Raw genomic sequence first — 24,755 nt, 5'->3', positions numbered from 1 at the left:
AGTACCCACCTCAACGCTTCGCTTATGAGGCGTGCAATACGGAAATGTGCAAAGGAATAACTTTCATCGGTAAGAACCTAACTAGATAATCATTTTTAAAACTTAGAGCAAAAAATGGCGCACAGATTTTGTTCGTGGTGTCTCCTCCATACGTATAGTACCTAATATTATCTCAATGTATAAAGCGTTTTTAATTATGTACCTTATTAAATAAATCTATATTCAACTAACTTTCCTCTCACTTTTGATAAATAATCTTACTACCTACGCAGTATCGGGGTTGCCACTTGCCATTAAAATTAGATCTTCATAAATGCCATGGGCCAAGATAAAGCAGCCATGTATAAAATGCGACCTTTAAAAGGCGGGAAAATAGATGCTAACTGCGCAATTTAGATTGCCGTGCTTGACCGCACTTCTATGTAAATAAATATTATATTTAATGATTAGAATCCTCAATATTTACTATTTAATATAATAAAAAGCAATAAATAAATAAATAAATATTATAGGACATTATTACACAAATCGACATAGTCCCACAGTAAGCTCAATTAAGGCTTGTGTTGTGGGTACTAGACGACGATAAATATAATATTTAATAAATACATATATAGATAATAACACCCAGACCCAAGAACAAATAATTGAGTTCATCACACAAATATTTGCCCTGACCGGGGATCGAACCCGGGACCGTCGGCTCAGTAGGCAGTTACTTTACCACTGCGCCAACCGCGTCGTCAATGTACCTAAGTAGTAAAAAAAAACTAAAAACACACTTGAACTGATGAATTTATTGTATCTATTGTCACGGATCTTGATAAGTACGTATAAAGTTTGAATTAAATCTGTCCCGGTCCGTACAGTGGCTCAAAATCGAGTCTTAGGGAGTCGGTTACATACAAACCATACAAACATACAGATGAAGCTGAAAAAAGCCTGTTGAAATCTTTAAACTATTGAATCAATATTACTATATTAAATTAGCAGTAGGTATCGCGATGGAACACACTCGACAGGCCTGCATTGTGCTGCGGGAACACGGTATGTGTAGCCGAGCGGTGCGGGGACACCACACACTGATATACGTACGAAAATAACTACGTATATGGGTGTTATCCTTATAAATAAAAAAAGTGTGTGTGAACGTGTCAAGATTCAAAGATACTAATATCGTCGCCGTACTCCATGACTTGACGGTAGTGCCGTGACGCGACCTTGAAATTTTACTCTGAACGCGCCTAAAAGTTTCACTTCAAAAAATCGGGAAAAAATCTGTCATTAAACAAAGAGGATAAAAATTAAAAGGAATATGTAGTAGTAAAATAAAATACGTTAGTTTCAAAATTATTTATTAACTTATTACATATTAAAAATACGCTCATATCTACAATTTGTTAGGTACAATTTTAACTTAATTTAAATACACAGATTCACAATAAGTTGGCTAGGGCTTGTAAGTTAGGCGAAGGAACTTAATCGAAACTTCATTCGATCCAATACTGTTTTACAATATTAGTGTGATGTGTTGTGATGCGTCAGTATATAAGGTCTAGAAAAAAAACACATTAGTATTTTAAAAATAATCGAAAATAAATATGCGTGGAAGTTTATGTTTGTTTTATTGTCATGCTAAAACAGCTGAATTCATTTTGATGAATTTTTACATACAATAGATTACATCTAGCAAGATATAAAAATTATTAGAATATACATATTTAATAGACATATCAATTTTAAAGGGACATAGGTTATATTAAAATAAATTTAAAAACTACAATAGAATGGAAAAGATGGAGTTAATATTGCAAAATACTAAGAAAAATCAATACTATTGTACAAACGCTTCTGACGCAACACATCACGACACACGCGTGTGACTCTTTATATGCGCTTATAGTTTAATAATTTCAATATTGTACATAGTTTTAAGTTGAATATTTGTTGAATCTACCATACAAAAATGAATCGCAAAATATGTTGGCAAACGCATAACTCGAGAAGGGCTGAATCGGTTTTGTGAAATCTTTTTTTACAATATTCCTTGAAGTACGAGGATGGTTCTTACGGAGAGAAAACGTAAACATGTAGGGGCGAAGCGGCAGCGGACCACTAGTATACCAAAAATATTAGGGCTATCAACATATCGATTTTAGCATTAATCTTTTTCAAATACATATGCTTTAATTGATCCTATGGCATTGCTTTAACAAAACAAATTGGTTGTCTGTAAAGTCGGTTAACTGACGATAGTAGAACGTGACAATGTTCCGCGCTCTCGCTTGCACTTCAAGCCTCATGGAACGCCTCAGAGCGAGGTAACGCCGCATGAGTCATGTTTTTTCGTGCGTGCAGCCGGCTCTATCGAATTATAAAACGTCACGTCAAAAATGTATAAACTAATAAATACATAAATTAATATAACAGTTCTTTATGTGTGTATTATCAGTTATAACTTTTAGATAATTTTCAACAGTCACAGTATAAAAAAGCATATTTCTATTATATGTCAGTTGGCAACCCTATACTTTTTTAAAGACAGTATAATAAAATTCACGAGACAAAAATTGAGCATTTATGATATTTATTTTGTTGCCACCCTTAAAAACTTATTTTTAATGCACTTATTAATTAATTTAATGAATAAATATATTTTTCTCAGTTTGTTACAGATAGACTAAAGAAAAATTGTGAAGTTACAACATTATGCTGTCTTAAAACAATATGTCAATAACAAATATACATTTTTAAGAATAGAAATAAAATCGATCACGAGTCGGGATTCAAACCCGCCATTTTTCGCCAAAAATGTCTGTATCTTTTTCTTTATGGTATGCCTTTTAGTACTGTCACAATACTTTCAAAGAAAAAAAAAATACAATTTCTAACTATTCACGATAAATAAACTAAATACCATTGTCAACTGTATACAAAACCTTATTTTAACTTTAGGATACATTTTTAAACAGTATTTTTGAACTTACAAGCCAAAACTCCATACATTGGAGTTTGATAAGTGACCACAGACTATATATTATTATACATGGCAACAAAATGCATTTGACAAGCAAAAATAGGCATAAAACATGAAAAAGTATAATTTCCGATAACCTTCTCTTTTGTATTTACATCCATACTATTGGTATGAAAATTTTGCTTTGAGCACTAATCGCAGGAACCAATTTTATATCCGAAATAAAAATGCGAAAGTAGCTCTGTCTGTCTCTCCTTTATATAAAACTCCTGAACAGATTTACATTATTTTTGGTAGAAAGATAGACCTGAGAAAGCACAGTATAGTTTCTATCCCGGAAATCCCCTAGGAACAGGAACAATGTGCCTTTACAATGCGGGTGGAAAGGTAGTCTATATATATATTATTTTAGAGAAATGTGCCTTTTTTTGCACTTTTTTGCCATATACAATATATAATCTATAGTTTTATCATATCAGTCCATACATCACAGAACACCACCTGTGGTTCTGCTTTGAAAACTCCATTTATCATACTTCTTATTTACAATCTGAAAAAAGAAAAACATTTATTTAATACTTATCAGTACATAGTATAATACAAAGTCACATTCTCTTTCCCTATGTAAAAACTACGCAACGGATTTCAATGCGGTTTTTTTTAAATAGATAGAGTGATTCATGAGGAATGTTTTAGTATATAATTTATTAGGTTTTAGACAATGCAGGCGAAGTGTGGAAAGCCTATAAATTATAAAAATAAAGCAGTGTTACAAAAATATAAATTGTATAAAAAGTGGCCTTATAGCTGATCAACAATCACTACCAGGCAACCTGGCAGGAAAGGAAATGTAAGTTCATTTTTTAAATCTAAAAATATTAACTCTAGCACACAAAAATTAATCAAAATAGAACCTTATCCTTTTGTGTTTGTGCATTACTATGTGCTTTTTATAAAATGCAATAAATTAATATAATTAACAAAAATAAATTTTAAATGCACACAAATGTTTATTTATAAACAGAATTATTTAGACCAGGCACTACAAAACTATTAAAGTTGTTCCAGCATAAAAAAAAGAAAACATAGCCTAAAATAGCCATATTTATATAGTCACTAATATTATACATGCAAAAGTAAGTCTGTCTGTATGTCTGTTACGCTTTCCCGCTTAACCTCTCAACCGATTTTGATGAAATTTGGCACAGACAATCTTTAGACCCTGAGAAAGAACATAGGCTACCTTTTATCAAAACACCATGCGGGCGGAAGCTAGTATAGCTGTCTGGCCAATGACTGAATTTAGTTTGGCCAATGACCAAATCGTGAAACGTTGACGATTTAACTATTTGATCAACCTTTGTTGGCCATTTCATGAAATGAGCAAATCTACGATATGGACATGACATAGGCATAAAAATCCTTTTTTTATTAAAAAAATTATCAAATCAAGTAATTTTCGAGTTTATCACCTACAAAAAAAGGGAAACAATACAATTCTTTATATTATATATTAAATAATGAAATAATAAAACCCTTCCTATTTTTAGTAGAAGTGTAATTTAGCACTTATATCATAAGTGACCTTAAGTTATGGGTCAATGAACTCGTGTAATACATGCTTCTTTGTTCTATAGAGTGCTGTGTATTCAGTTATTTTTTAACCAATTAAAAAAAAGGAAGTTCTCAATTCGACCATATAAGTTTTATTTCAAAGCTGCACTAGCTTCTGGTTAAATTAGAATTTTGTCTAGTCTGGACAATATAAAGACAGTTTAGTTTTTCATTAAAAAATAATTATTTGTAATACAAATTTATTGTTTTTACTCATTCTGTATATTAATGTAACATGCTAGTCATCTATACTAATATTATAAAGCTGAAGAGTTTGTTTGTTTGTTTGTTTATTTGTTTGTTTGTTTGAACGCGCTAATCTCGGGAACTTCTGGTCCGATTTGAAAAATTCTTTCGGTGTTAGATAGCCCATTTATCGAGGAAGGTTATAGGCTATATATCATCACGCTACGATCAACAGGGGTGGAGCCACGGGGGTGAAACCGCGCGGAGCAGCTAGTAGTAAATATAATTCACCATGTTGACAATAAATCAGAAACAGTATTTGTAGGTCCCTGACTCCTCCTATAAAACCACCCGCCTCATATTTTATGTGCAATTATTTTTGTGTATACTTGATAGCTACAACACTAGATATTAAATAACAATTCATGGAACTTCATGTTAAGTATGTAAATACAAGCATTACAATGTTTTTCAATATGTGAACTAGTAAATAAGAAGAACCACACTCACCTCAGCACTCCATAGGGGCTATAGAATTCGAGTTATCCCCGTACCCACTTAGACTACCCTGGAACTCGATACCACTCAATTGACTATCAGCATTAAACGACGCTCCATACGAATCGTTACTAGGCGCAGTCGACGCTTCTATGTTCCCATCACCAGAGTCTGTAGGCGCTGCGTCCGGTTCCGCCCAGTTAATCTTAAACCTCGTTACCCTTGGCTCGGATGCTAGAATATTCCGCACCACTTTGTCGAACTGAGGTTTCGCTGGCGGATTCTCTCGTAACTCGGGCTCACTCTCACTGTATTCATTGTTTATGAAATAACCGACGCGAACGAACTCCTGTCCTCTGTACGAACACGTTAATAGCACTACGGTGACGCCTAGAGCGTCGTTTTCAGGTATACGAGTCACGTCAGGTGGCGGTGCCTGGAATACGAACATGTGACGGCCCTCCGGTATAGGACCTACGTATATTGTGTCTAATACTTGATCATGCTCCTCCGTTTCTGCAGATCCAACGTATATCATCCTCCATTCGAGATCTTCTTTTAATTCCTCTATACATTCGAAGGTCAGCTCGAATTGAAAAGGATTCAAAAACGGACTGGGATTGTCGAGTACAACTACGTTGGTTATATGAACCTTAGCCATTTTAAAACTTCTGTACTAAGTTATTCTTTGGTTTGTTCACCTGCGAATACGTTTCCAATTGTGAAAAAGCGTGGCCACGTTTTGATGTTTGAAAAATAAAAGCAAACGTTTTTTAACAGAATTTCAGAAAAATGCCGATTCGCGGACAAGGTGACAGTGACAAATATTTTGGCGGTTGATGCCGGTCACGTGATCAAAATAGTAAAATACGAAGCGTATTGAGCGCCGCGTACCGGGAAAATATAATACTAAAATTAAAAAATAAAATTTGACAGATACGTTCTATGGACGAATTTTGTTTCTAAGTTTTTCCGGTATATTAACAAATATACGAGACGCACATTTATGTTATTGCTATATTGTGAAATAAGAAATGTAAAAGTACTTATTTAAATAAAACTTACCCAATTTTTGTTATTTAAAACACAAAATTTCCGACAAATATCGATATCACTGTTGTCATTAGAAATAGATTGTCACTTGTCAAATCTGACGTCACATCCATTGACAATTGACACGTGATGATATAAGATAACGAACACACGATAAGATGGAGTTTTTTTTTATTAAATCGAAATAAATAATGAATGTATTATTTTTTAATGGTGTATTGATACGAAGTGATGAAATACCTAATAATAGAATTGGTGAGGTGTAAACTGTACCTTCTTTTTTTAATTTGATGTGTTTGTAACACACACTGATTTCATTATCACATAATACATATGAATATTGTAAGTAGCTAATCCAAAATTTAAAAGTTATCATAATTATAAATATTGTTAATATATGTAGTATATTCTTATAATTTTAAATGCGTCTTTTATACATGATGCTAAATTTCTTTGTATCCAGGCCTTTGTTAATCACATTTTAAAAACGTTTGACAATAAACAAACATGGCTTCCAGCTATTGTTACGTCGTTGACTGATGTCATTCATGATCCTTTAATTTATTAATTATTTATAAAGACTGTACCTATTTGAAATAAGGATATGTATCGTTAGAATAATGAAGGTCGAGCAGTGTATTAAATGCATATTCAACCAGTGAAACTGGAAATACTTCAAACTTTCGTAAGGTAAACTAGATGTAATTTTAATGTATTTTTTGGTAAATATTATGTTTTATATCGCTAATATTGTATGTATGGTTGTATTTTTGAATTATAAGTTTATTTAACAGTGAGCGGCGTGTATAAATTGTTTATTCAATGTTATTAAAATTGAAAATCTACTTTCACCGAAGGTTCTATAGGCCAAGTGCAAAATATTTTTCTATTGAGTCACTCTGTTCCCTTAATTAATTCAGGCGTCATAAGCGCAAAATTGGTTAATCGTTTGTTGCATTTTAATTGACCAAGGCTTATTGCGGTCGTCTTGCCGCTTAAATGATCTATGTGTTTTATACCGAAAATATTATAACGTAATAAATATCACACTGGAAATCATATATTATTTAAAGTAAATTAAAAACGCCAATGTGTTATTCAATTTACTAGTGAAGTAGGATATATATGAAGATAGAAACAACTCATGAACTTTCAGTAATATTTAATTTTAGAACTAGTGAAATTCATTGCTGTGTCTGCATTGCAAATGTAGCAATGGGTAAAGTTTAATAGTTAATACTATAATGTTTGCTATATTTTAATTGTAACTAATTCAAAAATGATGTTAAACAAAATAATATTTGGTTCGTTCTTTCTTTCTTATTCCTGCTAAAAGTATTAAAAACATATATATTAAATTTCCAGACTGTGTAAATGTTCACAGATGCAGCATATACTGATTAAACCTTTTCAGTTACACACTGCTAAATTATATCCTAATACTAGCTGTGCTTCGCGGTCTCACATGTGTGGCTTCACACCTGTTGGTCTTAGCGTAATGATATATAGCCTATAGCCTTCCTCAATAAATAGGCTATCTAACACCGAAAGAATTTTTCAAATCGGACCAGTAGTTCTTGAGATTAGCGCATTCAAACAAACTCTTCAAATTTATAATATTAGTATAGATTTTTCTAGTGTGAATTGAAATAAACGATTTTCCAATCCCTCTCTTTCTAATTCTTTCGAAAGTATAAAAAACACGTTTTCTCGCTTTCAGACGCTGTAAATGTATGTAAAACAATGTTGTCAGGGCGGGACGAAGGCCCTGTGTACTATAGAGAGATTCAAAAGAATGCGTACCTCAAGAGAGTACCCGATGATTACAGTGGCAAGCTACGACCATTGGTGCACAAGGTATGTTGATATTTATTGAAGTGAAACTTCTTTATAAAGGTTGGAAAAAAATTTAGTGCGACATTTTTTCGTTACGCGCCATCTTTTTCTTACCCACCACGCGTGATTAGACGTATTTCTGCAAAGTTGCATATAGTAAATTATTTTTTGAAAAATAATGTCATAAAGAAGCTTCACTTCTTATGTGTGTACACTAGTACACGTACACATTTTTTTTACACTTAAAGACTGATAATTAATTGCAAAAATTAAACAGCACACAGCACATTCTGGCACTATAAAATCAATATGTTATTGTAATTATAGACGCACATATATATGCATCTATAATTATAGTATAAGACTAATTATCTGTTTGCCAATTAACCGAATTGCAAGCTTTTATTTTATTTCATAAAATATGTGTTTGTTGTTAGGTAACATAACTTATTAATCAAGAATGGCTTTAATAGATTTTAGTGGATGAAGTTGTCGTGAAGTTTAAACAATATTACTATTGTCAAATCCAATAATTGAAATATATATATAGTAGTTAAGTTTTAACATTTTCTTAATTTTATTCGTAAATTTCTAAAGCTTTTCTTTCACATCCTTCACCTTATAATAACGAACACATCAACAGAAAAACTATCGAAATCGTTCCTAACGTTCACGCGTGATGCCGTGAACAAGAGAAATAGGGATTTATCTTTCTTAATAATATATGTAAATCTCGTGTCACAATGTTTGCCGTCAATGGACTCCTAAACCACTTAACTGATTATAATACAATTCGCACATCATGTGCAGAGATAGGATAGTTTAAACATGTAGGTACCACGAGCGAAGCCGGGACGGATCGCTAGTTTTTATATAGATAATTATTACAACCATCTTATTATGCACATTACAGAAACCACCACTCAAACCGATGTGGACGTTGCTCTGTGTGCACAACGGTAAAACACCATACCTTGAACAGTACCCCACACAAGACAGTCCGACAACACACGCGCACAAACCCGCGTGGCGAGTTTGTCTCAAAGGCGCGAGACACGTGACGGCGAGTGTTAAACCTCATACAGGGCAGGAGTATGATTTTCTAGTGGATACAGAAAGCGGACCGGTCAGAATGGTGGCTCCTGATTGGTGAGTTTTGGATATTTAAAAAATAAACTAAAGAAAATCTAATTATTGTTTTTGAAGTGAAACTTCTTTATCGGGGTTGGAAAAAAATTTAGTGTAACATATTTTCGTTACGCGTGACTTTTTTCCGTTTCGCGCCATCTTTTTCTTATGCCTACCACGCGTGATTCGACGTATTTCTGTAAAGTTGCATATAAAGTGAATTATTTTTTGAAAAATAAGGTCATAAAGAAGTTTCACTTCTTACGTGTGTACACAAGGTCACGCACACATTTTTTTTTGTTAGTGTAAGCGGACATTCTGGTTTACGCCATTGTCTCTGTATCTTAATAAATTCTGTAAAATAATTAATCGAGGATGCAATGCAACTTAGCGGTTCAACTTTCAGTACGAAACTATGAGCTTTAAAAATACAATTATAATTTCAGATATAAAAAGCAATATAGTTTAATAAATGTTAAAAGCTTTTTGAAGTGAAAACTTCTTTAGCGGCGTTGGATATAAAATCTTAAACTCGCGTCAGGACACGTGGCCTGATCGAAAAAGCGTAAGACGGATTTTTTTTTTTTAGCCCTTATATTCCATGCGTAAGACGGATACCATTCCAAAATATCAAACATGCTGAACGTTAATAATCAAGTTTCACTTCTGCCGGCACTCCCGGAGTGCAACCCGTCTTTTTTTTAATTCATGGGTATATAGAAAATAAAGCCAAAAATGTCAATATACCCTCAAAAATATCAATACGTTATGAGACTATTACATCAACAGGGATGCAATGGGTGTCCACACTCCGCATGAAAATGCGTGAATGCGCATAATATAATAAATACATAAGAATATTGTGTAGTTAGGATTTACCTAGCAATACAGCATAGAAATGATTCCCTAAAGAAATATCAATACTCATTATACCCCCAAAAATATATGACATAACATATTTATTTGATACTATGTATTATATTGTTAAGATACACACAAATCTATAGATTTCCACACATACTTATATAGTGTTTAAAATAACAGGGACGCAATGCAAGACTGGGTGTCCACACTACGTACGAAATTACACGAATTACGCATAATACCTCGCGGCGAGAACGTATACGGCGCGCCGCCAGCCGCCGCTGTTCCGAGAGCGGCCGCGAGAGACCCCACCTCGCCGCTGCCGCCCACACCGCCCGTACCGGTCGATAGGTACATATAAGAATATAACTTAAAAATACCTTCAAAATTCAAAATTCAAATTCAAATTGCTTTATTTGCAGAATGTAGAATTACAAAGATGTTTGTAGATACAGATAATATAGATCCTTAAACATTCTGCTCGTAGTTGAGCGTGCAAATATATTATAAACTACATTAAATACAATATTATATCCCACAACACTTATAGATCCCAATACAGTAGCAGAAAAAGATTTAAATATTAATTTATGTCCAGATATGATATCCATTAATTTTAAATTACTATTTTTGATTTGTCAAGTCATTTATATCATAGAATTGCTTTGTGATTAGCCAGTTTACTAACCTCGTTCGGAATATATGTACAGGTAATTCTTTGAAATTGTCTGGTATTTTATTGAATATTGTAATGCTTCTAAAAATTATACTATTTTTCGCAGTATTTATTCTACACGTCGGAAAATAAAGTTTGTTTTGAAATCTGGTCATAAATTGAGTATTGATTTCTCCTTTTTTCGTGTAATACTCGGGATGCTTTCTTACAAATAAGCATACATCTCTAATATACATACATGTCAATGTATGAGAACCTTTTGAGGTATCCTCTTATAACTTACTATAGGGTAGGAAGCCTATTATTATCAGTATAATAATTTTTGGTGCTTTTTATTCTTGCTATTATTTGTGTTATATCCTAATTTATTAACAATTACATGATACATATTTTAATTTTACTGTGTTTGAATTGTATTGTCATATTCTAATTGTATTGTGTACTAATCGTGTTATTTCATTTTGTGGAGTCAAATAAATGATCTTTCTTTCTTTTTTAATTATTATAATAAATATATATAAATATTTTCGCTATTATTTTTCGAAGTATTTTTCGCTTTTTATAAAAATATATATTTCATTTTTTTCTGTATATTACAGAATTAAATTTTTAGTTCCAATGTATGTACCCTCTCATATTCAATGTATCTAAAACATATAATTTTCTCCTTTCCAGGGTGCCGGGAATAGAATTAGGTCCAAATATCCGTCCAATAACCACGCAGAACTCTATAGAATCTACAGAACACACAACCACGACTAACCTAAACTCAAGCACACACACAAATACACAAAACGTTAACAGCACACACGCAGTAACTTCCACATTAAGTGACACACGACCCACTACAGTTACACTAAACGACACGATCGTCACATCACTAGCGAACGTCAGAAATGTCACAACGACATCAGTTGACAGCGCATCACTACAAACTGTCAATGTCAAAACGTTGACAACCCTAGCGAGCGTACGGAATCTGCTAAATGTCAACACGACGAATGTCAACTCGGCGCTCAATGATATTAATGTCAATACATCGCTGACAAATGTCAGGAACGCACTAAACAGCATAGTGACGTCAGAAGTTGATATTTCGAATTGGGATGCGCCGATGTCCCTACCAAGTACTAGTAGGGATAAGATCGAGCCGAAAAGTGTAGCTAAAATTTGTGGGCAAAGTGTTTGTTTGGATGACTCTATATTGAAAAGGACAGTGTCGAATAGTGATGACGAGTTTTTCACGGAGATGGATAAAATCAGTGATTCGGTTGATAATTTAGATGATTTTGCGTATACTCAGCGTCTGAATGTTACTGATGCCGAAGTTAAGGAGGAAGAGAGGTATGTATTTATTTCTTACTAGCGGTCCGCCCCGGCTTCGCCCGTGGTACATATTTCGCAATAAAGTTAGCCTATGTTCTTTCTCAGGGTCTAAAGATTATCTGTGCCAAATTTCATCAAAATCGGTCCAGTAGTTTATGCGTGAAAACCATATATACATACATACATACATACAAACCTTTCCTCTTTATAATATTAGTATAGATTGTAAATAATCAAATAAGGGCTGATTTTTCAATCCTTGGTTAAACTTATTCGTCGAATAATGTATAAAACTACCATTTTAAAAACGTATTCTAATTGTCCGTATTTGACAGTTTACGTGACATTTCAATATTATTGTGTAATACTTTATTGGTCGGATAAGTTTTAACCAAGCATTGAAAAATTAGCCCTAAATGTTATTCTTGCCGAAATAGTTAATTAAATGTTAGACAGGTATTTAAATGTATCCTCTAATCTGTTTGATATTTATAATGACAAACTTACAATTAATACCTACATTAGTTTGGTTTCACTATGATTTTTATTGCAACAAATGGTTTTTAACACCAGTATTTGCAAATATGCAGCAATAGCATATACATCTGTGCAAAATTTCGTCTAAAACTATTACATTGTTATTGCGTGAAAAATAAAACATCCAATACAGTTAAATACTGTTGCAATTATAACAGTTGATATAATCTTAACCTCTTTTTTATCTTTATCTTTATTAAGTTAACTAAATAGTTTATTGTTTTATTATTTCCAGTACTCCACAAAGAACAAATATAACAGTGATTCAAGTGTCAAACAAAGGTCCACCACACACAGCCATACCCGTATTGGGCCCAGAGACAGACATATTCGATTTCAACTTCAAACAGAAACTGTCGATCAAACCGAACCAGCCAGACTTCGTAAATATAGTCAATACAGAACAGAATTCAGAATACGGCACCGTGTTCGACAAACCGGACTCAGAATACGGACACATCAGTTTGACAACAACTGTCAGTGTGACAGGTCGCGACGACAAGTCCGACTCAAGTGTCAATGTCAAATCTGACGCAGTCAAGTCTGATGCAAGTGTCAATGTCAAAAGTGACGGCGTGTACGAGAGGCTCTGTATGGCGTCAACGTCGAACGCTTCGCCTTTGTCTGTGAGGCGGTTGAGAAATGAAAAAATAAGAAAGTCTTCGTTGCCCAATTTGGAATTGGAATCGACGTACGAGTGTTTGTTTCCTAGTCAAGATAATAGGAGAGTGAATGGTGAAGCGAATTCGAATTTTAATACGAATGTTTCAAATTCGAATGTGTCTAATTCGGTTGTGTCAAATTCGAATGTGTCTAATTCGAATGTTCCAAATTCGAATGTTCAAAATTCGAATGTGACGAATACGAATGTAGCAAATTTAAATTCGAACGTATCTAGAACTAATGTAGAATCTAATGATATACTAAGGAATAACGTTGAAAGGTCGCGCAGTCAGAATGCGTACGACAATGGACCACGATTGAGGGAACGGAGGGTGCAAAATAATAGTCCTAAGAGAGAGAAAAATGGTAAGTTGTATTTAATACTTATATAAATTTAAAAAATGTATGCGTGTACTAGAGTACACACGTAAGAAGTGAAACTTCTTAATGCCCTTAAAAATGTCACGAGTATGGCGTAACGCAAAAATGTCACGCGTACGGCGTAACGCAAAAATGTCACGCGTACGGCGTAACGCAAAAATGTTACACTAAATTTTTGTCCAACCCGGATAAAGAAGTTTCACTTAAAAAAATGTGTGCGTGTTCTAGTGTACACACGTAAGAAGTGAAACTTCTTCAAAGACCTTATTTTTCAAAAAATAATTTACTAAGTATATGCAACTTTACAGAAATACGTAAAATCAAGCGTGGTAGGGATAAGAAAAAGATGGCGCGTAACGGAAAAATGTCACCCGTAACGAAAAAATGTTACACTAATTTTTTTTTCCAACCCCGATAAAGAAGTTTCACTTCAATTATATTTCCCATCTTGGTTTGAAACATACCTACCGTCCTCTATCGGAAGAAACAGCTAAACTATCCCATAAGCAATACTTACTATAGTGGAGTCATTTTAATAGGCAACATTTGACAGTTCAACAAAATTCAACAACGTAACCTAGTAACGACGGCGTAGAATAATATGTTATTTCGTTTTGTTAGAACTGCACATTTCGATTTTTAAATACTAGAGATCGAAATCAATGTTTACTTGTGAATAAATATCACCATAAATTAATAAATGCGTTGAGTTTATAATAAAACAGAATTTTATTTATTACTAGCGGTCCGCCCCGGATTCGCCCGTGGTACATATTTACGTTTTCTCTACATAAGAACCATCCTCGTACTTCAAGGAACATAATAAAAAAAGAAATTATCGAAATCGGTTCAGCCGTTCACACGTGAGGCCGTGACAACGCGAAACGGGTATCATTTTTATATATATAGATTATTTTATTTATCTACAAAGTAAGCATTTTTTTAATTATGTAAATATGTTCTTGATAAAATTTATTTTGCTCCTTGAATATACGAAAAAAAATATATTACTTGAATGAATTTTAAAATTGCCATATGTTTCAAGTTCGATTGACAAATGTTTCAAGTCCGTATCGATTAATTCACTTTAATCGATGTTTTAAGCAGGTTACCTCTCTACGAAGATAAAATTGATAGACGTCAAATGTTGCCTATTAAATTGACTCGACTATATAAATATTTGTAACTAGTGGTCCGCCCCGGCTTCGCCCGTGGTACATATTTCGCAATAAAATGTAGCCTATGTCCTTTGTCGGGTATCAAAATATCTCCATACCAAATTTCATGCAAATTGGTTCAGTAGTTTAGGCGTGATTGAGTACCAGACAGACAGACAGAGTTACTTTCGCATTTATAATATTAGTATGGATAATTAAACATTTAAACACTTTACAGATAAACCAACAACAAATATACAACAGAAACCAATATGGCGACGAGGTCTTACAGAACTATCTTTATTGACTCGATTGAAGAGTATTGGTTTGAAAAGAGCGGAGAGTCCTACGAGACAGGAGTGTGATATTGAAAGGTATTTATTTGTCTTTATCACTACATAGTATAAAACAAAGTCGCTTTCTCTGTCCCTATGTCCCTTTGTATGCTTAAATCTTTAAAACTACGCAACGGATTTTGATGCGGTTTTTGAATCATCTTCCTCTATCTATTAAAATAGATAGAGGAAGATGATTCAAGAGGAAGGTTTTAGTATATAATTTATTATGCTTTCGACAAAGCGGGCGAAGCCGCGGGCGGAAAGCTAGTCTAAATATAAACATAAAATCATTTTCTGGTTGTTAATTATCTATATAAGTATGTATTTAAAATTATATTTGAATGTTTATCAGCCGTTTGGTTTCCATAACACAAGCGAAAAGCTTAGTATGGGATCAGATTGTGCCGTGTGTGAAATATGTCCTGAAATATTTATTTTATCAATCGTTGTTGTTTATTTTTTCATAGTGTTGACATATATTATATATACTTCTATACTAATATTATAAAGAGGAAAAGTTTGTAATTATGTATGTATGTATTGTTTTCACGCATAAACCTCTTAACCGATTTTGATGAAATTTGGCACAGACAATCTTGAGATCCTGAGAAAGAACAAAGGCTACCTTTTATTGCGAAATATGTATCACAGGCGAAGCCGGGGTGGACCGCTAGTATAATTATACAATTGATATAGTAAGACATTGACATTCTATTGTTAATTTTTGTTCCCGAACAACTACGACATTGGGGCCTTCAAGAAAAGAGCTTATTTGTCCATAAAAGGCCAGCAAAGCACCTGTAACACTTCTAGTGTTACAAGTGTTTATGGGCGGTGGTGACCACTTAACATCAGGTGGCCCATCTGCCCCTTTGCTTGCTCTGACATAAAAAAAAAAATAATAATCTATTACAGGAATGTGACGTCACCAACGAAAGTGGTGCACAGATCTCGTACAGGCGCAAGAGTTGACAGCAGCCGCAGGAGAAGCAATTCGCTTAGCAATGGTAAGAATTATTATTAGGTATATAACAATACTGGTAAAAAATAGTTATACCACAGAATATATAATAGTAGCTAAACGCTACAGAACGGACACTCTCCGCCTCCCGCCAAAATTAAACACTTACCTCACCCCGCACGATCAGTCTAAAATATTTTAATTTAAGGTAACTTTTTCAAAGTTTATCCTCTTCCTAAAACTAATTCCGAAGTGAATACGATTACCACAAACTATAAAAAATACTGATATAAATATTTCTAAAAGTTAGTAGTTACTGGCAAAATATTTGTTTGTGGTAAGCATAAAAGCGGGAGCGGTTAAATAAAAAATAAATAGATTTTCGAGTTACTCATGTAGTGATTAAGAATGAATCGTCTTATGTTTTTTTTTTTTCTTAAAAAAGACGTAACTGCATTTCGTTTTTGTCTTTTGGAATTATACCCTTCAATAATTTATTGGTTTGTACTTTTCCTCCAAATAGTCGTTCCATAAAATTTATCTGTATTATTTATATACTTATGAGGTTATAGTATCATTGATAATTGATATACTTGGACTGAAAATCCGCGCTGTTCGGGTGTTAGCCCACAGCATGGCTGAGTCTGTTCCGATTGCCTTATAACTATGTACTTTTTAAGTTAAGGTAGTCTAAGTTTTTGTAAGCAACTAGCAAACCGGGCGAACTCCGTTTCGCCACCAGAGACACCTTTTCTTTGCTATAAACCTCACGGAGCCCGAGACCTTTCCAACGAATGCAAAACCGTGGAAATCGGTTCGTGCATTCTGGAGTTATAGCGTCACGAAGGAAAACCCGACATATTTTTATATAGATTCTATACTAATATTATAAAGCTGAAGAGTTTGTTTGTTTGTTTGAACGCGCTCATCTCGGGAACTACTGGTCCGATTTGAAAAATTCTTTCGGTGCCCATTTATCGAGGAAGTTTATCTATACTAATATTATAAATGCGAAAGTAACTCTGTCTGTCTGTCTGTTACTCAATCACGCCTAAACTACTGAACCAATTTGCATGAAATTTGGTATGGAGATATTTTGATACCCGAGAAAGGACATAGGCTACCTTTTATTGCGAAATATGTACCACGGGCGAAGCCGGGGCGGACCTCTAGTAGGCTATATATCATCACGCTACGACCAACAAGAGTGGAGCCACGGGGGTGAAACAGCGCGGAGCAGCTAGTAGTAGATAAACTTTCATATCATTAATCATTATAATAATTATCTGTTTCCAGGCCAGCCAGCCCAATCGGCCGTATCTCTGCGCGTTCGCCAAGCGCTATCGCTCCGCTCGGAGCAGGCTCGCGGCGCGTGCTGTGTGGGCGCCGTGCCCGCGCGGGACCCGCCGCTGCTCGCTGATTGCGATGGGGCCGTGTGGTGAGTGCGGTGGGGTAGGTGGGATAGTGTGTTTTGATAGGTGGGATAGTGTTTTTGTGAATGGGATAAGTGTAAGTAGGATAGTTTTTGTGCATGGAATTCCTGGGATTTTAAGGTGGGATAGTTATTTGATAAATGTTAAAAATATGTAATGACGATTCAAATGTGCTTCTAGAAGAAGTTTTATTAAATAAATTAATGTTTGAGTTTGATAGGTAGGATAGTGTTTTGTGAGTGCGATAATGTTTTGATAGATGGAATATTTTTTTGTGGGTGGGATTGTGTTTAGATAGATGGGATAGTGTATGGATAGTTTTTATGTGGGTGGGATAGTGTGTTTTGATAGATGATATTATGGGATAGGAATTTTTTTGTTAGAAGGGATAGACAGATAGTGCGTTTAGTTAGATATCAGTGTATACCGTGTGTGATTTTCTGTAAACAGGAATTAAGCTCGATAGAAAATGGTCATAAAAACTTTTTACCAATTGTTTTTGTTTTTAAGAAAAAACCTACATTTTAATTTTTTTTCTAATTTTAGGAATATCAACAACAAAAAAATATACCAATTATTTTTTTCTACCTTTTTTTACTATCCTTCTCTCTTTTCTAAGTTTTATTTTTTAACAGGATAGCACGTTGGAACAGCGGTGGTAACAGATGTGGGGGGCGGTCGGGGGATCGAGTCGCGGCGGTTGCCGGCGTGCAGCCCACGTGTGCGAGCCATGCGAGGCAGATTGTTAAGGGGGCTAATAAACATATGGTGAGTAAAAAAAGTGGTAAAAAATAAACCTATGATAAATCGGTATAAAATACAGGTTACTGTTAAATCATGCTTGAAAATTGTCAAAATAATAGGGATTCAGCAATTTTAGACATGTCGGATTACAGGGGGCGACGGATAGGCCGGGGGCCGGTGTAAAGCGCGTCACACACGGCGTTACAAATGACCCACAAAATCTAAATAAAATATTACAGTATCTTAAGGTATCCGGTATCAGCGTTCTGACCATCATTTTTCTTTTTGTCATTGCGTACTAAGACCCCTGTAGAACCGCCATCCTGTTACAAATGACCCGAAGATAAAATATTATAGTATCTTCACCGTGTGTGACGCACTTAACGCTTGTCTACTGTATATTTTGTAGCGGGTGAAAGAAATGGAAAACCCATCCCTACTAATATTATAAATGCGAAAGTAACTCTGTCTGTCTGTCTGTCTGTTACGCTTTCCCGCTTAAACCTCTCAACCGATTGTGATGAAATTTGGCACAGACAATCTTTAGACCCTGAGAAAGAACATAGGCTATCTTTTATTGCGAAAAAACACCAAGCGGGCGAAGCCGCGGGCGGAAGCTTGTTATGAATATTTTTCTATTGTTTAAAAATTTTATAGTTGTTTTTGTTTTCAGGTGGACGTCCTCTTTCACAGGGTGCCGTTGGGTAAAATATTTGTTATCACCAAAAAGGACCATGAACTCTTAGGTATATTTTTATTTATTGTAATATTTTAAAATGTAACTTTTGAATCGCAAGCGGTTAAAAATTTGACAAAATTAGTTGTAGTATTATCGTTTATTACTCTTTAAAGTGTTTTCTTGTGTATCTTTCAATAATTTATTTATGAATAATGTTAACGTTATACAAAACTAGCTACGCCCCGCGGTTTTACCCGCAGTGCTCCGTTCCTGTTGGTCTTACAGTGATGATATATAACCTATAGCCTTCCTCTATAAATAGGCTATCTAACACTGAAATAATTTTTTAAATCGGCCAAGTAGATCGTGAAATTAGCGCGTTCAAACAAACTCTTCAGCTTTATAATATTAGTTATGTTATCTTAATACTATATTATAAAGGCGAAAGTTTGTATGGATGTATGGATGTATGGATGTTTGTTACTCTTTCACGTAAAAACTACTGAACCGATTACAATGAAATTTAGCACACATATAGAGGGTAACTTGGATTAACACATAGGATAGGTTTTATCCCGGAAATCCCACGGGAACGGGAACTATGCGGGTTTTCCTTTGAAAACGCGGGCGAAGCCGCGGGCGGAAATCTAGTTTTTCCATATTTATTGAGGTTTAAATAACAACAATTTTTCCTTATTTTTATTATATTTTCAGGTATAAAACTAGACAGCGAGTGTACTATACAGTCTGTGGACACGAACGGGCCGGCTTACCGCGCCGGGTTGCCGCCAGGCAAGTGGGCCGTCACCGAGGTCAATAATAGGCCGATTAATTTGATAAAGGTGAGGTTTTTTGTGATTTTTTGTCAAAAATTTTTAATTTTTTATGAAAAAATATTTAAAATATTGGTATGTGTATATTTTTTGTCGAAAAAAAAATTTTCTTTGACAAAAATTTTTAACTACATAATAATAATAATTACAAACTACATACAAGTATTGTAAATGACGCATTCTTTAGTTTTTAATGGGATATTAGGATATTTGAGTTAATCAAGATTTTTGGCGTAATTTTGTTGTTTAAGTATTTTTTACGTGATCAGTGTATGCAAGACTACACCCTTCGTGCTTAGTATACCGATAGTGGGACACCCTGATTATTGAATATTGATGATAAAAATAATTATTTTTATCTTTTTAAGGGCGGCGAAGAAGAAATGAACAGAATTAGCGCGAGGGGAACTGAAGTGTCGATATTAATTCAACCGACGAGTTTAGTGAAAAAATTACGGGCAGCTATCAAAGGGAATAGGCCACTTTTAGCTCTAAGGTAGTATATAAATCAATAACAAATATTTTTTTTTTGCAATTTTTGAAAAAAAAATTATGTTACTGAAATTTTTTTTGTTGCTATTACTTATTGAAAAAAAATTTGAAAGAAACTAGTTTATATGCTAAAATGAGAATAAAAAGTTACTGATATAGCAGATGAGTGAACACAGAATGCAAACTTGTTCAGTTGTTTTTGAGATTAGCGCGAACAAACAGACAAAATGATGGTGTAAAGTCCTTCTGTTTGTTATTTTGGGTTATATTTTGTTAAAGAAACGGCTAAAATTTTTCACATTTCAAGTAAAGACGAAGTGTTTTTTATATATATTATCATTGAGATATTATTATAGAGAGGACACCACGAACAAAATCTGATGGCGACGCTGGGCGGCTAGTGTGTCATACACTTTGTAGATATTCTGCCTCTTATTACTTATAAATTAAAACCAATCAATGTAACAAAAAAAATGGTTTGAGACGATTGACTCTAACTCGTGTTACAAATAGTGTAGTAGCGATGTCCTCTCTAGTAGAGATAAACTACGATAACATGGCGCGCCCCTCCAAATTACTGTTTCAATGTGTGTAGTGACATCCTTACGAAGGAGTTTGTATGTAGTTGTACGTATTCGTCTTTAGTACTTTACGTCCAGATTTGTTGGTCAACTAATCATAAGTTGCCGAGCGCCCAAGACAACGCACGTGTCGTTTTCATAGAATACGTCAGTGCAGCGCCATTACTAATAATAATGAGCGATTAGAGCGTGACTAGTCGAGCAACAAATCCGTGGATTTGTTTTTGTTTGACGGCCGTCTCATTACGCACACATGCGTTGTGAATCTTGGTGGTGCATTGTAAATACTTTCACAAATACTTTCAAACGTTTTGAATTTTGGAGGGGCGCGCCATGTTATCGTAGTTTATCTCTACGTAGTACATAGTAACTCAATAATTTTTATAGATATAAATAATTTCAAGCCATCATATCAGTGCAGCTTAAATGAAAGTCAATATAATAATTGTAAGTGTATTGTTGATTTAAATGTTTTTTTTTACATTTTGTAATAGGTTTTTTCTATAATAAATATGTTTTTTTATACTTTAATAAAAAATATTAAAAGTTATCACAGCTATACAAGTAATTGTTAAGTTTTTATAATATTCTTTCGTGCTACTAGTGTAAAAGAGACGGAAATAGCAATTTGTGTATGTAAGAAAGAGATAGCAGCTACATTAAAAGCATAATGCAGAAAACGCGCCAAAGTTTTTGACCGCTCTTTTTAACGTTAAAAACAATAATTAATAAATCTTTGTTTTTAAGTTTAAAATTAAACCTTTTAAAATACGAATAAATCTTTGTTTAACGGTCAAAAACTATGCTGTGTATGTCGTTACTTAAAACTATATTTTAATTATTAAAGTTAATAACAAAACCGTTACTATGGCAACCGATCCTTATATTCATAATACATAGTTCTAAATATAACACATATATTATTTACTAAAGAAATTCTATTAGAATCTATTATTATTTAACAAAAAAAAATTGACGTAATTTGGCGCTAAAAATAATCGTCATGACATTTTTTATAGTTTAAATTCTTTTGCATCTGATTTCGCTAGAATTAAAAAAAAAGGTTTTCTAAGCTATGGTCCACTGAGTTCGAATATAAAAAAGTTAGGCTGATAGTTTTAAGGAAAAATCGACCTAAGGTAATGATAGGAAATACGTACCAAATGTATAAAAATTGTGATTGCAATAAGGGTGAGTTTTCTATGCGTGTATTCAAAATTTTCGATAGAACATTTTTGACATTTTACATATTTTTTTTTTGTAAATGGCCAATGTTTTGACGATGACTTTTTTATGGATAGTCGAAAGAGGTCGTTTTTCAAATTTAAACCTTAAGGCGTTTGTAATAAGACTCGATTTAAACTTGAATATTCCATGTACATATGTATTTTTAGAAATTTATGTCATAAAAAATATAATGGATCTCCAATTGGCGTAAATCGGTATTTTAATGTAAAAAAAAGATATATTTACTAATTATTTTAGGTTTAAGCACATGTGATTATTTTATACGTATATTTTGGAAGTGTTTGTATGCACATTGTATTTTTGTCGTTAACTAAGCTTGGTTCTATAGTTAAAAATTTCGATAAAATATAAAAAAAATATTTTAGCATTTTTATTAACTGTCCATTATAATTAGCGTTGTTAAAAAATCTATCTATTTATGTCTGTCTTTATTTGTTATTCTAGCTATGCCCCGCGGTTTTACCCGCATTGCTCTGCTCCAATTGGTCTTACCTCGATGATATATAATAAAGAAATAAACAAACGGATAAATAAATAATAATATAATGCCTTCCACGATAAATGGGCTATCTAACACCGAAAGAATTTTTCAAATCGGACCAGTAGTTCCTGAGATTAGCGCGTTGAAACAAACAAACTTTTCAGCTTTATGATATTAGTATAGATATATCGGACTGTATATTCAAATTTAGTTGACGACAAAGATGTTTAATATATGTATATCTTTTAATAAATTTTCTATACAATTACCTTTTCACCAAACAAAGTTAATTTTTTATTCTTCAAATTTGTTTTATTCATTAAGGGCTGATTTTTCAATCCTTGGTTAACACTTATTCGTCGAATAATGTATAAAACTACCATTTTAAAAACGTATTCTAATTGCCCGTATTTGACAGTTAACGTGATATTTTAATATTATCGTGTCATACTTTATTGGACGGATAAGTTTTATCCAAGCATTGAAAAATCGGCCCTTAAATAACTGGAATTTATCGTTGTATACATACTTAAGTATTTAATTTTTTTTAAAATAAAATAATTACTAAAAAAAGTCTTCGTTTGGTGAGTATTAAAATTCTTAATTTCATTATAAGTGCCAATCATACAAAAATGGTCTTAATTTACAAGTTTACTCATGCTCGTTGTCTGATAAATATATATGCATTAATTACCTAGATTTTTAATTAAAAAACACCGCTTGTATATGGAAATAATATATTAATTATTTTCTTTGAAATATAAAATGATTATCACTGACTGTATTTTAATGTTACAATAAAAAAAATCATTATAACCATTTTTGTATTATTCTATTTGTTTTTTATTTAGCAATAACAAATAACATTGTATACATATCTTATTTGTGATCAATATATTCGTCAATATATGTTTATAATAATTTTGTGGTTTTATTTTAATACATTTGTCCTTGCCAACTTGTATAAGAATTTAAAAAATCGGTTCTGTAGTTTACCCCTACAGGCCTACGATGATAAACCGCATTGCTCCGCTCCTGTTGGTCTTAGCGTGATAATATATAGCCTATAGCCTTCCTCGATAAATGGGCTATCTAATACCGAAAGAATTTTTCAAATCGGACCGGTAGTTCCAGAGATTAGCGCGTTCACACAAACAAACTATTCAGCTTTATAACAGTATAGATTTAAAGATTGTATCAGCAGGGCCGCGCCGACCCCCGGCAGCGCCTGTGTGCGAAACCTATGAAGCGCCTCTTTTTTTATAAAAATTCAATGCGCACCTTACACACACACACACTTTCAATCAAATGATTGTTCATTTGTTTTGTTTTGCCTTAGCTATCTCGTTCGTTAAAATCGGGGAATACCCATGACCCCGGGCCCCGCTTGCGTCGCATGCATCGCATCGGGTTGCGTTCAGAAACTCACTCATTCATATTTAGTCCACTCATTATATACATTTAAAAAAAAAAGTGAATTTGCGCATCTAATTTTTTGATATATTGTAGGGATACCCAGAAAAGCTTAACTTGAGTTTTTCGACCAAGATTTCCTATGAGCTTTCGCCGCCATCTTAAAAAAAAGGTGTAAAATTTGTTTTTCGGCAATATCTCGGCTATGCAATGAAATTCCGAAATCACTTATGAGACACTTTTTGTTCCTTTTTTTATGCTCTACAATTAAGTCTAGACCATTTTTTCCGTATCATGCATCGTTATCGAGATATTGATCGATAAAGTAAAAAAAATGTGTGCGTGTACTAGTGTACACACGTACGAAGTGAAACTTCTTTATGACCTTATTTTTCCAAAAAATAATTTACTATATGCAACTTTACAGAAATACGTCGAATCACGCGTGGTAGGGATAAGAAAAAGATGGCGCGTAACGGAAAAAGTCACGCGTAACGAAAAAATGTTACACTCAATTTTTTTCCAACCCCGATAAAGAAGTTTCACTTCAAAAATTCAGGACTCATTTTTAGTTTTTTGCTTTTTTTTGTTTAGGACATAATACATATACCTACATTATGTATAATATATATCTAATACATATACATGAATATTCA

General features: G+C 33.5%; 2 protein-coding genes across 2 annotated transcripts; one reads left to right on the top strand and one right to left on the bottom strand.

Moving 5' to 3' along the window:
- Positions 1 to 1,338: 1,338 nt before the first annotated feature.
- Positions 1,339 to 6,121, bottom strand: asf1 (histone chaperone asf1). The gene is made up of 2 exons (XM_089713930.1): positions 5,288 to 6,121; positions 1,339 to 3,527 (listed from the first exon to the last, which is right to left on the bottom strand). Exon 1 carries the CDS (start codon positions 5,934 to 5,936, stop codon positions 5,289 to 5,291), a length of 648 nt encoding a protein of 215 aa, XP_089570056.1. The 5' UTR covers positions 5,937 to 6,121; the 3' UTR covers positions 1,339 to 3,527; position 5,288.
- Positions 6,122 to 6,841: 720 nt separating this feature from the next.
- Positions 6,842 to 23,596, top strand: LOC149475077 (uncharacterized). Its single transcript, XM_089713834.1, has 13 exons — positions 6,842 to 7,018; positions 8,049 to 8,185; positions 9,078 to 9,313; positions 10,337 to 10,507; positions 11,508 to 12,176; positions 12,931 to 13,724; positions 15,135 to 15,270; positions 16,150 to 16,241; positions 17,492 to 17,633; positions 18,264 to 18,396; positions 19,046 to 19,118; positions 19,766 to 19,893; positions 20,253 to 23,596. The coding sequence occupies exons 2-13, from the start codon at positions 8,072 to 8,074 to the stop codon at positions 20,382 to 20,384; spliced, it is 2,820 nt and encodes a 939-aa protein (XP_089569960.1). The 5' UTR covers positions 6,842 to 7,018; positions 8,049 to 8,071; the 3' UTR covers positions 20,385 to 23,596.
- Positions 23,597 to 24,755: the final 1,159 nt, after the last annotated feature.

This window comes from Colias philodice, chromosome 31, assembly GCF_061535455.1.
Source record: "Colias philodice isolate Cphi_HAF_F1 chromosome 31, ilColPhil1 Martin Lab GWU primary, whole genome shotgun sequence".
Taxonomy (NCBI): Eukaryota; Metazoa; Arthropoda; class Insecta; order Lepidoptera; family Pieridae; genus Colias; species Colias philodice.
The sequence above is the reverse complement of the archived record's forward strand: the minus strand, read 5'-3'. Positions and strand labels throughout refer to the sequence as shown.